General features: G+C 38.5%; 1 protein-coding gene across 6 annotated transcripts in view; it reads right to left on the bottom strand.

The window, feature by feature from the left end:
- TXNDC16 (thioredoxin domain containing 16) overlaps positions 1-16,873 on the bottom strand; it is a 107,099-nt gene that overhangs the window by 70,686 nt on the left and 19,540 nt on the right. For all 6 annotated transcript variants that reach the window (XM_059373208.1, XM_059373207.1, XM_059373205.1 and 3 more), the window contains one exon: positions 16,465-16,539. In XM_059373208.1, coding sequence (XP_059229191.1) covers positions 16,465-16,539 — 75 coding nt within the window. The remainder of the gene's footprint in view (positions 1-16,464; positions 16,540-16,873) is intronic.

A 16,873-nucleotide genomic window follows, 5' to 3' on the forward strand; every position in this document is an offset into this window, starting at 1 on the left:
GGTCATGATCCCAGGGTCCTGGGATTCAGCCCTGCATCAAGCTCCTTGCTCAGTGGGGAGCCTGCTTTTGCTTCTCCCTTACCGTCTCCCCCTGCTTGAGTTCCCTCTCTTGTTCAAATATATAAATAAAATCGAGTAAAAAAAGAAGCTCAGAGATTCATAATTTCTGAGTTCTCCTTCTCCAAACCTCACTGTAAGTCTAGGTGTAAGCATATGGCTCTCACATTGCTGCTCTGTGAAGACCTGGCTAAGGGGGACCTAGTATTACCATGCTACCGTGATTGCTGTCACTGCCGTGTGGTTTAACTTCTGATTCAGAGTCCTGGTGTTTCTGCAATTATATATACAAGTAGAGTAATACCAGAGACCCTTCTGAGATTTAGACTTAAAACCTGCTGTCTTACATACATGGTGCTGAGCTATACTCTCAACACTCACTTGGTTTAGTTTACTTAACATATCCTGAAATATCAGTGCAAGAAAAAAAAATTTTTTTGAGAGCAAGCCAGCAAACACACAGGAACACGCATGTGTGCTCACACATACATGTGCACAAGTAGGGGAGAGGAGGAGGAAGAGGGAGAATCTTAAGTAGGCTCCACACCCAGCACAGAGCCCAACACCAACTGGACCCTGAGATCATGACCTAAGCCAAAATCAATAGTCAGAGGTTTAACTGACAGAGCCACCCAGGCACCCCAATGTAGGAAAATTTTAATAGACAGTAAGTCAGTATATTTTTACTCAGTGATGTTTTAGGAGTATTTTAAATATCTTACCAAAAACACTACTTAAGGGGCGCCTGGGTGGCTCAGTTGGTTAGACGACTGCCTTCAGCTCGGGTCATGATCCTGGAGTTCTGGGATCAAGTCCCGCATCGGGCTCCCAGCTCCATGAGGAGTCTGCTTCTCCGTCTGACCTTCTCCTCACTCATGCTCTCTCTCACTGTCTCTCTCTCAAATAAATAAAAATTCAAAAAATCTTAAAAAAAAAACACTACTTAACTGGCCATAATGGTCCAAAAATAGATAATTCTTTAAATATTTTGTGTAATGCTTACCCTAACTTAATGTGTTTTCCTATTCTTCTATTTTTACTAACTTAATCTTTTTCCTAAACACAACTTTCCTATGTTCAGAGAAAAAAAGTTAGCTAAAACCTTGATCTTTTCTGTTGTCAAAGAATTCTCAATGAAAACATTCTACATAAGGAACAAGTTCAAATGCTTTGAAGAAAAAAAAAATTAGCATAGGTTTACATGTTTTTAAAAGTCAAATAAAGCAATACAAATATTCTCAAATACAAGTTTTGAGTACATATACAAGCATTTTGAGAAATATAAAAACAATCTAAATATTACATACAAATATTTCTTCTTCTTGATTATAATAAGGCTAAGAAGAAGACTTGAGTCAAATAACTGACAAGTTAATTGAAATTAACATGTCTGAATAAATGCCAATGAGTTTTGGCTCATCAGTTTATTGCCTAATAAAATGCTTAATTTAAACTTAAAAGAATTATTTATATATAATTATATACCTACTATATAATATACTTATATATATACACACACATAGTTCATATATTTATTTAGTATCAGGTAGTGGTGTCTTAGAAAAAAGATAAAATTCTTATGTATATATTTAAAATCAAATAACAGTGTTTGGGGCCTCTGGGTGGCTCAGTGCGTTAAGCCTCTGCTCAGGTCATGATCTCAGGGTCCTGGGATCAAGCCCTGCATCAGGCTCTCTGCTCAGCGTGGAGCCTGCTTACCCTCTTCTCTCTGCCTGTCTCTCTGCCTACCTGTGATATCTCTCTGTCAAATAAATAAATAAAATCTTTAAAAATAAATAAATAAATAAATATAACAGCGTCTTAAGGAAGAAACTCAAGGATATAAACTAAAATAAATAAATAAATAAGTAAATAACTGTTTCGCTCTGGGTAATGGGATTATTATGAATTTTACAAGGGTTTTTTATGGCTTTCTATATTTCTCATGCATTCTACAATAAACATATTACTGTAATCTAAGTTTGTTTTTCCAGTCTTCTTTAAAATAATAAAAATTCAATAAGGTCAAAGGACATAAACTTAATGCATATAACTATAATTATACATTATACTTGTTTCCCATACACATATATTATACATATATATACACACATAAAATATCAATATGTGCATGCTATAAGACAATGAAAGAAAATAAACCATTTACAATAGAAACTAAAGAGATAAAATACCTAGCAATATATTGAAGTGTCCAGTCATAAGTCATGAAAACACTAAAACTCTACTGGAGGTCACAAAAGAAAAGATGAACAAATGGAAAGACGTCAGGTTCCAGAATGGGAAGATTCATTATAAAGATACCAATCATCCCTAAAATAATTTATAAATCTAATGCCAGTAGGATTTAGTCAGGGAGGGGAAGAAACTGGATGAACTAATTTTAATGTCATATGTAAACAAAACAAGCAATTCTGAAAACAGAAATATAAAGGCCTGCTCATATGAAATATATAAGACCTTCATATTATAAAGCCTCAATAATTAAAGCAATGGTACCAGTGTGTGTGTATGTGTGTGCGTATATATATATATATATATATATATATATATATATATATATATCAATGGTACCAGTATATATATATATGAAATGGCCCAAAGATAGACCCAAATATATATATACATGAGCATTTAATTATAAAAGGTAACATCTTGAATAATAAAGAGATTCACTAATCTCAGTTGTATTGAGTTGTATTGACACAACTGTGTAGCTACCTGGCTAGTATAGAGCTAAATCCATTTCTATACTAGTTAAACTCTAAACATCAAAGATTATGTTTAAAATTGAAACCATTAAAACATTAAGAGAATAAATACAAATAGAATCTCATCTTTGACAAAGGAGCAGAAAGTGATTTAATGAAGAAAGGATAGCTAAAACAACTGGACATCCACATGCAAACAAATGAAATTAGACACTGGCTTTACACTTTCACAGGAATAACTCAAATGAATCAAAGATCTAAATATAAAACATACAAACGTCTTCCATAAATCTTATAAAAGATAACATAGAAAATCTTGATGACCTTGGATTTGGCAATGAATTTTTGGATATAACACTGAAAGTACATCCATGAAAAATGTTAAGCTGGACTTATTATTATTAAAAACTCCTGCTTTGTGAAAGACACGTTAAGAGAATGAAACAAAGCCAAGCCCGGAAGAGAATATTTGCAACATGTGTAATAAAGAATTTGCATTCAAAATATACAAAAGAACTCCTAAATAGTGTTGGGAAAACTGGTTAGCTACATGCAAAAGAATAAAACTGAACCACTATCTTATACCATGTACCAAAATACATCCAAAATGGACTAAAGACTTGAATGTAAGACCTGGAATCATAAAACTCCTAGAAGAAAGCCTAGGCAGTAAGCTCTTTGATATCTATCTTAGCAATAATTTTTTGGACCAGGCAAAGAGCAACACAGGCTTTCAGAACAAACAAACAAATGGGATTACATCAAACTAAAAAGCTTTTACACAGTGACGAAAATCATCAGTAAAAGGAAAAGACAGCCTACTGAATGGAAGAAGATATCAGCAAATCGTACATCCTATAAGGAGTTAATATCCAAAATATATAAAGAACCTATACAACTTTAAAATTCCCAAATAATCTAATTAAAAAATGAGCAGAGGACTTGAATAGACATTTTTCCAAAAAAGACATACAGATGGCCAACAGGTGCATGAAAAGATGCTCAACATCACTAATCAATAATAATCATCACAGAAATGCAAATCACAACTACAATATCACCTTACACCTGTCAGATTGGCTATTATCAAAAAGACCAAAAAAAAAAAAAAAGTGCTCTTAGGCTATAAAGAAAAAGGATCCTTTGTACAGTGCTGTTGGAAATGTAAATTGGTAGAGCCACTATGGATAACAACATGGAACTTTCCTAAAAAATTACAAATAGAACTGCCATATGATCCAACAATTCCACTTGTGGGTATTTATCTGAAGGAAACAAAAATACCAATCTGTAAAAATATATGCATTCCTATATTCATTGCACCGTTATTTACAATAGCCAAAATATAGAAGCAATCTAACTATCCATGGATGAATGGATTTTTTAAAATGTGACACATACATATACACATATTGTAGTATTACTCAGCCATAAAACAGAATGAAATCTTACCATTTGAGATAACACAGATGGACCCCAAAGTGTATTCTGCTAAGTCAAGTAAGTCAAACAGAGAAAGACAAATACTATATGATTTCACTTACATGTGAAATCTAAAAAAAAAAAAAAAAAGAACAAAACAGATTCAAGGTGGGAGGGGCTGAGGGCAAAATAGGTGAAGGGAATTAAAAGGTACAAACTCTCAGTTATAAAATAAAGTCATATAAAGAGAAATCCATCGGTTTGATAAGAATCTGCCAGACCATAAGGTTCTTGATCTGTGCAGGTTATTAATGTGTAAGAGCTGCCTATTCGAGGATTTCTCTAGAGGCTGGCAAGAATACTGAACCAGCTGTCATTTCTATCTTGCTGGTCTGACAGGCTTGGAAATGTCTGAACCTAAGGACCCACTTTCCTTTCTTACCCAATGTTTTCCTGGCAGAACACTATGGATTGTTAATTGCCATAAGCTGGAAAACAGTTTGCATTTACAACTGTAAATGTATTCATCCTTTTAACTTATGGAAGGATTTTCTCAATTGTTTAAGACAGGCAGTAAATTTTGGTTTCTATTGTTCTGTGAAAACATTAGGCCCCAGCAAAGCATCATTGTGTGAGGAAAATAAAGTGCTGCAGCAAAGAAAATAAAAAATAAATAAGTCATGGAGATGAAAGCACAACATGGTGACAGCAGTCAATGGTATTATAATAACTTTAATGGTGACAGATGGCAAGTGTTAGAATAATTTGCCAACGTATAAAAATATCAAATTACTATCATGTACACCAAAAACTAATAGGCTATTGTGTGTCAATTATACTTCAGTAAAATAAATAATAAAATTTAAAAAGACTTTTGGTTGTCAAAAACACAAAACTTCAACAATAAGAAAACAATCTAATTAAAATACGGGCAAAAGATGGGGCAAAAAAAAATATGGGTGGCTCAGTCTGTTAAACATCCAACTCTTGATTTTGGCTCAGGTCATGATCTCAGAGTCATGAATCTGAGCCCATTGTAGGGCTCCACGCTCAGCAGGGAGTCTCCTTGAGATTCTCTTTCTCTCCCTCTGGGCCCCCCACCCCTCTAAAATAAATCAATCTTTTTTTTTTTTTTTTGGTAGTTTTTGATGTAGTGTTCAATGATTCATTAGTCATGTATAACATCCATGGCTCATCACCACTTGTGCCCTTCTTAATACCCATTACTCAGCTACCCCATTCCCCTCACCCCCTCCTTTCTGTAACTTTCAGTTTGCTTCCCAGAGTCTGGAGTCTCTCATGGTTTGTTTCTCTCTCTTTCTTCCCATTCAGTTCTCCTCCCTTCCCCTTGTCTACTGTGATGGACCAGAGCAAAGGACCAAAGGACCATAAATAAATCTTTAAAAAAATAAAAGTAAACATGGACAAAAGATTCAAATAGATATTCCACCAAAGAAAATACACAGATGGAAAATAAGGATATTAAAAGATGCACAACATCATATGTAATTAGGAAACTGCAAATTAAAACAATGAGATATCACAACTGGAATGGTTAAAAAATTTTTTAAAAATTGACAATACTGGGGTACCTGGGTGGCTCAGTGGGTTAAAGCCTCTGCCTTCAGCTCAGGTCATGATCCCAGGGTCCTAGGATCGAGCCCCGCATCAGGCTCTCTGCTCAGTGAGGAGCCTGCTTCCCCTCTCTTTCTTTGCCTGCCTCTCTGCCTACTTGTGATCTCTGTCAAATAAATAAATAAAATCTTTTTTTAAAAAAATTGACAATACCAAATGCTGACAAGGATGTGGAGCAACAGGAACTCATTCATTCATTGTGGGTGTGAATACAAAATAGTATAGCCCACCTACACATGAACATTTATAGAAGCTTTATTCATAATTGTCAAAACTTGGACTCAACCAAGATGTCTTCAATAGGTGAATGTATAAACAAACACTGGTATAGCCACACAATGGGATATTATTCAGTGATAAAAGAAATGAGCCAACCAGAAGAAATAAACAGACATTTCCCCAAAGAAGACATCTAGATGGCCAACAGACACATGAAAAAATGTTCAACATCACTTATCATTAGGGAAATGCAAATTAAAACTACAGTGAGATATTACCTCACACCTGTTGGAATGGCTAAAATCAAAACCACAAGGAACATGGGTGCCTGGGTGCCTCAATTGGTTGTGTCCAGACTCCTAATTGTGGCTTAGGTCAAGATCTCAGGGTCATATGATCAAGCCTGGTGTTGGGTTCCATACTGGGCATGGAGCTTGCTTAAGATTCTCTTTCCCTCCCTCTCTGTCCCTCCCCCACTCTCTCTCTCTCTCTCTCAAAATAAATAAATAAACACAAGAAACAAGTGTTGGTGAGTATGTGGAGAAAAAAGAATCCTCATGTAATTTTGGTAGGAATGCAAACTGGTATAGCCACTCTGCAACAGTATGTGGAGAAAAAGGAATCCTCATGTACTTTTGGTAGGAATGCAAACTGATATAGCCACTCTGCAACAGTATGCAACAGTGTTTTTAACTCAAAAAGTTAAAAATAGAGCTGCCCTATGATCCAGCAACTGCACTACTAGGTGTTTATCCAAAGGATACCAAAACACTAGTTCAAAAGGATACATGCACCCTCATGTTTATTGCAGCATTAATTATAATAGCCAAATTATGGCAGCAGCCTAATGTCCATCAACAGATGAATGGATAATGATGTGGTGTGTGTGTGTGTACATATGTATATACATACACATATATGTACATGTATACACATATGTGTATATGTGTATACATACACATGTGTGTATATGTACACACATATATGTACGTGTATCTGTGTGTTTATATATATAATGGAATATTGTTCAGCCATGAAGAAGAATGAAATCTTTCCATTTGCAACAACTTGGATAGAGCTAGAGAGTATAATGCTAAGTGAAATAAGTCAGAGAAAGATAAATACCATATGACTTCACTCACACATGGAACTTAAGAAACAAAAAAAAGAGCAAAGGCAAAAAAAAAAAAAAAGAGAGAGAGAGAGAGAAACAAACCAAGACACAGACTCTTACTATAGAGAACAAACTGATGGTTACTAGAGGGGAGGTGGATGGGGTGGATGGGTAAAATAGGTGATGGGGATTAAGAGGTGCACTTGTCATGATAAGCACCAGGTGATGTATGAAAGTTGCTGAATCACTAATTTGTGCACTTGAAACTAATATAGTACTGTATGTTAGGTATACTAGAATTAAAAGTTTTTTAAAAATGAGCCATCAAACCATGAAAAGACATGGAAGAAACTTAAATAAATATTGCTAAGTAAAATAAGTCAATCTGAAAATCTACAGTTCTATGATTCCAACTATATGACACTCTAGAAAAGGCAAAACTATAGAGACAGTAAGAAGATTAGTGGTTGGGGAGTGGAAAGGAGGGATAAATAGGTGAAGCATGGGATTTTTTTCAGGCTAGTGAAACTATTCTGTTTGATATTATAATGGTGAATATGTATCATTATACATTTGTCAAAACTCACAGACCTGTACAACAGAAAGCCTGAATCTTACTGTAAACTATGGACTTTTGTTAATAATATATTGATATTGGTTCATCAGTTGTAACAAATGTACCACACTAATGCAAAATGTTAACAATAAGGGAAACTGAACACAGAAGAGAAAGGAGTTATACAGAATTCTCTGCACTATGTGCTCAATTTTCTCTAAATCTAATACTGCTCTAAAACAAAACAAAAGAAAAACCAAATCTAGGGGCACCTGGATGGCACAGTCAGTCAGCTGAGCATCCAACTCTTGATTTTGGTTCAGGTCATGATCTCAGGGTCTTGAGGTCAAGCCACACATCAGGCTCTGCATTCAGCACAGAGTCTGCTGGTCTCTCTCCTTCCCCCTCTGCCCCTAATCCCCGTTTATGCTCATGCTCTCTCTCTAAAAATTAAAGTCTTTTTAAAAATATCTAGTTCATCCTCTAAATTGGAAGGGTAAGAGACTAGTAGTGGTGTCTTGTACACTCATAATCACATCCCAGAGAGAGAGAATTCCCAGTACCATGGGCAGAAATTCACAAGTTGCAGAACCTAGGTTTGATTTACTAACTCTTCTCTTTAATCAAGCTGTTTGTTTAGGACAAAATTGATCTGAAGACTGACAGAACAAACTGCACATCTAGAGGGAGAGAAGAAGACATATCATGGAAGGTAGGAGGTGCAGAGATGTGGTTTGGGGGAGAAATAGATCATGGGTGCTACAGAGGGCAGGGAACCCTGGTCACAGAGGAGGGAAGGAGAGAGGGAAAGAGGAATGCACAGGGGACTGCATATGGAAAACACTTCCCCAGAGCAACTGACAGGGAGAATGAGAGGAGCTGATTTTCAATATTTTTTGACAACCAGTGGGGCTCAAAGACTAGAGTTTTAGCTGTCCACAGCAAGATTGGTGTGGATCCTGGCAGGGGCTACAGTTCTCCTGTGGAGAAAGAAGGCAGATAGCCTGGAGGCAGATGTTGATCGTAGGATTCTTTGGAACTCACTAGGAGAGGCAGTTCCCCATTCTTGAAGCGCATCTGGGAGAGATGGACTAAAGAGCCAGCATGCACTGTTTCCCTCTCCACCTCTCAGCATAGATGCAAAGACACCTGCTGAGGGCTGCTAACCTGAACACCAGCTCTTTGTTGCGGTTTACAAACAAACTCCAAACCTCTGCACTTTGGTGTGACTACTCTTCTGGGACAAACCTGTATCACTCTCAGCACAGTGAGACCCTGCCCTATAGGACACTGTAGGACCCCACCATGCCAGGTCCTTAAAGTTTGGAGTTTTAAAACACAACCAGTCTGCCTGGGATAGACCCCAAGGTGCACTGTGCTATCAGGAGGGCAGCACTGCTGGACAAAGACAGGGTAAAGGCAGGTATCTGAGGGATGCGTAGGACACACGAGGGGAGATTCTTTGCCCTTCCAGGAGGACTTCCTGGACAGTGGCAGGCATATACTCCCCTCTCTAGGGGCAAGAGAGAGGGCTGGCCCCATTTCCCTCCCCCTCCACCTAGCATAAACTAATTTCAATAAGCAGCACAATGCCAACAGTGGTAGGCTAAACAGCTTACACCAAGCCTTGCCCCCTGTGTTCTGTTGCTGCTGCTGCTTTCTTGGACAAGCGTGCCTAAGAACCAGCGTGGTGGGACCCTCTCCAAGAAGACCAGCACAACCCTTCATCCTCCATATACCACATCTACTAAACATAAAGCTCTATAAAGCTTCAGCTCTAGTGGAAATAGCATCAGGTCTCTTTTAACAGAGGGGAGGGTGCCTGGGTGGTTCAGTGGGTTAAGCCTCTGCGTTTGGCTCAGGTCGTGATCTCAGTGTTCCAGGATCAAGGCCCACATCGGGCTCTCTGCTCAGTGAGGAGCCTGCTCTCTGTCTCTGCCTGCCTCTCTGCCTACTTTTGACCTCTCTCTCTGTCAAATAAATAAATAAAATCTTTTTTAAAAAATGGGTTCCTAGGTGGCTCAGTGGGTTTAAGCCTCTGCCTTCGGCTCAGGTCATGATCCCAGGGTCCTGGAATCGAGACCCACATTGGGTTCTCTGCTTAGCTTCCTCTCTCCTTCCTCCTCTCTCTCTGCCCACCTCTCTGCCTATTTGTGATCTCTATCCATCAAATAAATAAATAAAACCTTTAAAAAAAAAAAAGACAGGAATACACTAGTTAAAACGTGCCACACTCTGGCCAAGATTCAAACACTCGCCACTGCAGGCAAGGAGAAACTCTGAAGAGGACTGACCTGAAGGAAAGAGAGGCCAAAACACACAGCATCAGAGTACACACTCTGACACACTTCCTGAAGCACCAGGCCCTGGACAGTACAGGACCTCTACTTCATAAAACCATTACTCTCAAGAGCAGGAAAGATAACAGGCTTTCTTCTCTTTCCTTTTTTTTTTTTTTTGATACCTTATATATTTATCTGACACAGAGAGAACACAAGCAGAGGGAGCAGCAGAGAGAGAGGGAAAAGCAGGATCTCCGCTGAGCAAGAGGGAGAAGCAGGCTCCTTGCTGAGCAGGAAGCCCAATGTAGGGTTCAATCCCAGGACCCTGGGATCATGACCGGAGCCAAAGGCAGACACTCAACCAACTGTGCCACCCAGGTGCCCCCATAACAGGCTTTCCTAACACAAAGAAGAAAACAGAGACCTATACAAAATGCCAAGACAGAGGAATACATCCCAAAAGAAAGAATAAGAAAAGATCACACTGCCAAGGATCTAATGAAAACAAATATAAGTAATATTCCTGATCCAGAATGTAAAGCAACAATCATAAGGATACTAGCTGGGCTTGAGAAAAGCACAGAAGACAGCAGGGAGACCCTTATCCAAGAGATAAAAAACCTAAAATGTAGTCAGGCTGAAATGAAAACTGCAATAACCAAGATGCAAAACTGACTGGATGTAATGACTACAAGGATGGAAGAAGCAGAGGAACAAATAAGTGATACAGAAGACAAAATTATAGAAAATAATGAAGCTGAAGAGGGAAATAAAAATACTGGATCATCAATGTAGACTTAGGGAACTCAGTGATTCTATAAAGCATAATAACATTTGTATCATAGGAGTCCCAGAAGAATTGGGAAAAGAGGGCAGAAGGTTTATTTGAAGAAATTACAGCTAACAACTTTTCCAGTCTGGGAAAGGAAACAGCTATCCAAATCCAGGAGGCACAGAGAACTCCCATCAAAATCAACAAAATCAGGCCAACACCAAGAGAGATCATAGTAAAATCTGCAAAATCTAGAGATAAGGAAAAAATACTAAGTGAAGCAAAACAAAAGAAGTCCCTAACAAATAAGGGAAGGCGAATAAGGTTAGCAAAAGATCTCTCCACAGAAACTCAGCAGGCAAGAAGAAAGTGGCATGATATATTCAACATGCTAAATGGGAAAAATATACAGCTCTTATGCTCTTCATATCCTCTATCGTGCAAGGCTGTCATTCAGAACAGGAGAGATAAAGAGCTTCCTAGACAAACAAAAGGAGTTTGTCTAGCCTTCAAGAAATATTAAAGGATACTCTCTAAATGGGAAAGAAAGATCAAAAGTGACAAAGACTAGAAAGGAACAAAGAAAATCTCCAGAAACAACAACAAAACAAGTAATAAAATGGCACTAAGTTCATATCTATCAAAAATCACTCTGAATATAAATGGACTAAAAGCTCCAAAGGACACAGGGTGTCAGAATGGATTAAAAAAAAAAAAAAACCCTTCAATATATGCTGCCTATAAGAGACTCATTTTAGACCTAAAGACACCTGTAGATTGAAAGTGAAGGTATGTTGAAATATTTACCATGCAAATGGATGTCAAAACAAAGTCAGAGTAGCCATTCTAATATCAGAGAATCTAGATTTTAAAGAGACTATAACAAGAGAGGAAAAAGGGCACTACATCATAATAAAGGGGTCTATCCAACAAGAAGATCTAACAATGGTAAATATTTATGCCCCCAACTTGGGAGCACCCAAATATATAATATAATTAAATAACAAACATACAGGAATGCATTAGTAATAAAATAATAATAGTAGGGGACTTTAACACCCCCACTTACATCAATGGACAGACGATCCAAGCAGAAAATCAACAAAGAAATATGGCTTTGAATGATACACTGGACCACATGGACTTAAAATAACAGATATATTCACAACACTTCAGCTCAGAGCAGCAGAATACACATTCTTTTCAAGTGCACATGGGACCTTCTCCAGAATAGATCACATACTAGGTCACAAATCAGGCCTCAAATACTACAAAAAGATGGAGACCATACAATACATTTTCCAATAATCTAAAAATCTAAAAAAAAAAAAAAATTTTTTTTTAAACGAATGGGTAAGGGAGGCTAATTTTCAACAAAGCAGGAAAGAATATCCAACGGAAAAAGGACAGTCTCTTCAACAAATGGTATTGGGAAAACTGGATAGGAACATGCAGAAGAATGAAACTAGACCACTTTCTTACACAATACACAAAAATAAATTCAAAGTGGACAAAAGACCTAAATGTGAGATAGGAAAGCATCAAAATCCTAGAGAACAAAGGCACTATCTCTTTGACATCAACCATAGCAACTCCGTACTACATACATCTCTGGAGGTAAGGGAAAGAAAAGCAAAAATGAACTACTGGGACTTCATCAAGATAAAAAGTTTCTACACAACAATGGAAACAATCAATAAAACAAAAAGGTAGCCTTTGGAATGGGAGAAGATATATGCAAATGACATATCAGATAAAGAATTAATATCTAAAATCTATAAAGAACAAACTCAATACCCAAAAAACAAATAACCTAGTTAAGAAATGGGTGGAAGACATCAATAGACATTTTTCTAAAGAAGACATCCAGATCATTCAACATCATTCATCATCAGGGAAATACAAATCAAAACTACAATCAAATACCACCTCAGAATGCCTAAAATTAACAACAAAGGAAACAAGTGGTGTGGCCACTCGGGAAAAGAGTATGGAGGTTCCTCACAAAGTTAAAAATAGAACTACCCTAGAATTCAGTGTAGTTCTCGCACTACTAGATATTTACCCAAAGGATACAAAATACTGAATTGAAGGGATACATGCACCCCAATGTTTATGGCAGCATTACTAAGAACAAGCAAACTATGGAAAGAACACAAATGTCCATCAACTGATGAGTAAAGATGATGTGGTACGTGTATGTGTGTGTATATATGTATATACATAATGGAATATCACTCAGCCATCAAAAAGAATGAAATCTCGGGACGCCTGGGTGGCTCAGTTGGTTGGACGACTGCCTTCAGCTCAGGTCATGGTCCCGGAGTCCCGGGATCGAGTCCCGCATCGGGCTCCCAGCTCCACGGGGAGTCTGCTTCTCTCTCTGACCTTCTCCTCGCTCATGTTCTCTCCCACTGTCTCTCTCTCAAATAAATAAATAAAATCTTAAAAAAAAAAAAAAAAAAGAATGAAATCTCGCTATATGCAACAATGTGGATGAACCCAGAGTGTATCATCAAGACAAATGCCATATGTTCTCATGCAGATGTAGAATTTAAGAATCAAATGAACATGGGGGTGGGATGGGGGAGAGGCAACCATAGAACAGAGCTTTAACTATAGAGAACAAACAAGATTGATGGAGGGAGGTGGGCCAGAGATGGGCTAAATGGGTGATGGGCATTAAGGAGAGAAACTGCTTGCCAGGCACTGGATATTTCAAACTGATGGTTTTAGCACCTTAAAGCAGAATGTCAAATTGAAAGGTATTTTTTTCCTCACGGTTATCTGGAAGGTGCGGCTATGACATGGCACATTATCTAGCACAGTTCTTCAACATTCTAAATATCACTACAGAGAATTTTTGTAAAATACTATATTCCACATGTCATTTTTCTTACATTTTAAATTAAAATGAGGACATTGCCTCTTTGCAATTCTACATTTACATTCCCCCCCCCCCGCCTCAGTTTCTTCTTCCCATGAGTGTTGGTGTTGTGTCAAATGCTCCCTGAATAAACTGTATGTTGACTACACCTACATCTCTACTCCTCAGTGGTTCAAATTCCCACAGGTCCCTACTGGAGACTCAGGTCTGATGGGCATTCCCCTTATTAAAATATCTTCCCCTGTCAATCTGTTCTTCTTCCTTGCCTACTTCAGATGTTAATCAGAGAGGATTTGGGGTAGAGTAAGATTGGAAAGACAGAAAAGAAGAGATTAGGGATTAGCTTCGAGTTTGTAGTCTTGCTGATTATTACCAAATTAGCCCTTAGCAAATCCAGTTAACTTCACCCCCTAAGCATTAAAAAGAAAATCCCCTCTTTGCTATCTCTATTTTACCTCCCTAGGTTGTATAATAGACACACAATGCTTTCTATGTGTGCTTGGACTTCACAAATCTGTCTCACGTCCACCAGAAAGAGCTCGAAGGTACTAATCTGATTACATCACTTACTGCCTACAACCCTCTAGTGAGCAATCAAACATTGAGGTGGTCAAGATAGTGAGCCAAACTTAAGTAACAATCAAGTCTTTATTCCCTCACTGTAACAGGAGGGCAAGCCAGAGGCCAATAGAGAGGCGCAGTTCCACAGGGCTCCATTCCTTGCCACAACCACCATGGGCCAGCATTAGGCAAGGGTCAGGTGGATGCAGTCACATGCATGGGGGCACCTCATTCCAAGGGGCCCCAAACAAAAGGCTCTTGACTATAGACTTGTGGTCCAAGGGGAAAGGAAGGGGGAAGAGCCAGACACGGAAAGATACTGAGTCAAGTGGAGGAAAGTGCCTCAACCAAAGACCTCTGATAAGAAGGTCTTAGCAAATGTGCCTAGGAGGTGCCTCAGTCAAGGTCCCTGATAAGGAGGCCTCTGTATAGGGACACCTGGGCTAGAAATACAGGTTACATATGAGCATGTCTGGCCTAGGTGCCTGAGTCCTAGATCTCAATTTTTTTAGAAAATAATGCACTGGGCACACAGCCAGGCTGGTGCGGGCAGGGCACGTTTCCCCTATGAGAGCTGCCAGACAAAGACCGTAATTGCCTATGGTCATGACTCATAGGTCACACAAGGATTCTGGCTTGGAGCTAAACTCCTCACTCTTCAGTGGCTACTCCAAAGCCTTAACTTCTTCACATGGTAAACAAAGATCCTTTCATCTGAACCCCATACCTACTTTTCTGCTCTCCTCTCCTGTTTCACATTTCATACTGCAGTAAAAACTGCACCCCTCCATAGGGCATCCGGGTTTGCTCAGTCAGCTAAGTGTCTGCCTTTGGCTCAGGTCATGATCCCAGGGTCCTGGGATCAAGCCCTATATCGGGTTCCCTGCTCAGCAGGGCATCTGCTTCTCCCTCTGCCTCTCCCCCTGCTCTCTCTCAAAAAAATAAAAATCTTTTAAAAATTTTATTTAAAAAAAAAAACTGCCCCCTCCCAAAGTATTCTAACCTCCATGCCTTTGCTCAGTTTCCCCCGCCTCCCCATCTTCTGTTTCTTCGCCAAGCAAACTCCCGCTTATCCTTTAAGATTCATCCCAAGTGCCACCTCCACCAGGAAGCCTTCTTAACAAATATCCGCCTTCATTCTAGACACAAGAAATTTTTCCCTGTGTTGTGGATCCTTATTCCCTCATACATAGAAGTTGCTACCAATTTACTTATTACTTAATATTTCCTGTTTCTGTATCTGTCTATGCAACAAAACACTATATTCCTAGAGAACAGAAGCCATACCAGCTCTTTGGAATTCCTCTCCAAAATGCCACCACTTACTCTTTACAAGTGGCTTCTTAGTCTACAGGTCTTAGGCTCCATCACTGGCAGGGATTTCTAAAATCTTTTCATTTATATATGATGGGTACTGGAACATTTAAAAGTGTCCATTTTCAAAATGATAACCACAACTTTTCACCTATAAGTTTTGAGTTTCCTGTCATTTAACTTTCACCCATTTTTACGGGAATCCAGTCCAAGAGGAGAAGGAATAGGGTAGCCAAGTAGACAGCAAAGATACCCAATGTCAGCAAAGGTCTAAGTGCCAGCAGTCCTAATATAACATTAAACTGGAAAAGTCCCTGTAACCTGTATCCCTGATTAAGTTGTAGCTTCTAGCTGTGTCACTGAGGAGGAAACCAGACTCCATTCAGGGGGAGAATACAAGAATGGACTCCTCGTGGGCCTAAATCCTAGGTGTAAAGATTCCATGCCAGGGAAGTTAAATTTAGATTCACTCTCTCTCCCTCTCTCAGTAAACACTAAGATGTGTGCTGGGACTATTTGCACTGTTTCTGCACCTACCAAGTAGGCACAGAGCTACACACTCCAGAAAAATCTGGCTGGGATGAGAAGCAAGCCAGACATTTTAAAAATCCCAGTGAGAATAGCAAAATGAGCTTCTTACCTAGTAAAAACCTTACTCCACAGTTATACTCAAAAGGAAAAGCAATACTATCACCATGTGATTATGTCCTCTCCTATTTCCTACATAAAAATGTTTTTGTATCCTCTGCCATTCAAGACATTTGAGATCTTCTACATAGGGAGAAGATAGACCAGTAATATATGTGAAATGAATGCCTACAAATATAATGTTAAAACCCTAAAATATTTTAATGGACTGTGGTAGCCTCTAATGAAATCAAGAGATAAACAAATGAATGGGTACCTCCATACTTACAAGAGAACATGAGCAACGATGGCATTCACATCAAACAGAGTATCAGGAGGGAATTCTCTAAGTAAGATGTTGCCCCTACAAAAAATTTCAAAAAGCATTACAGAAATATTCCCTTGGAATTCATTTTTCTTGTCTTTCTAATACAGTAGGTTGTAAGTTCTTTGATGTCAGAGCCTGAATGTTATCTATTACCCCATGTTCCTCCCCTACCAGCATGCTGACCGTAAAACACACAAAAATATTTATTGAATATTTACACTCAATAAATACATTGACTTTGAGGAGCTTAGACCCTGGGCTAGGCAAAAAGACTGGAAAAACACATGAGTCTCAACAAGGCTTCCTACCAACTTCCCAGTCATAGACACACACATTCCCTAAATGGGCTGGGAAAGAAGACAAGTTGCAG

Source organism: Mustela nigripes, chromosome 13 (genome assembly GCF_022355385.1).
Source record: "Mustela nigripes isolate SB6536 chromosome 13, MUSNIG.SB6536, whole genome shotgun sequence".
NCBI classification, from domain to species: Eukaryota; Metazoa; Chordata; class Mammalia; order Carnivora; family Mustelidae; genus Mustela; species Mustela nigripes.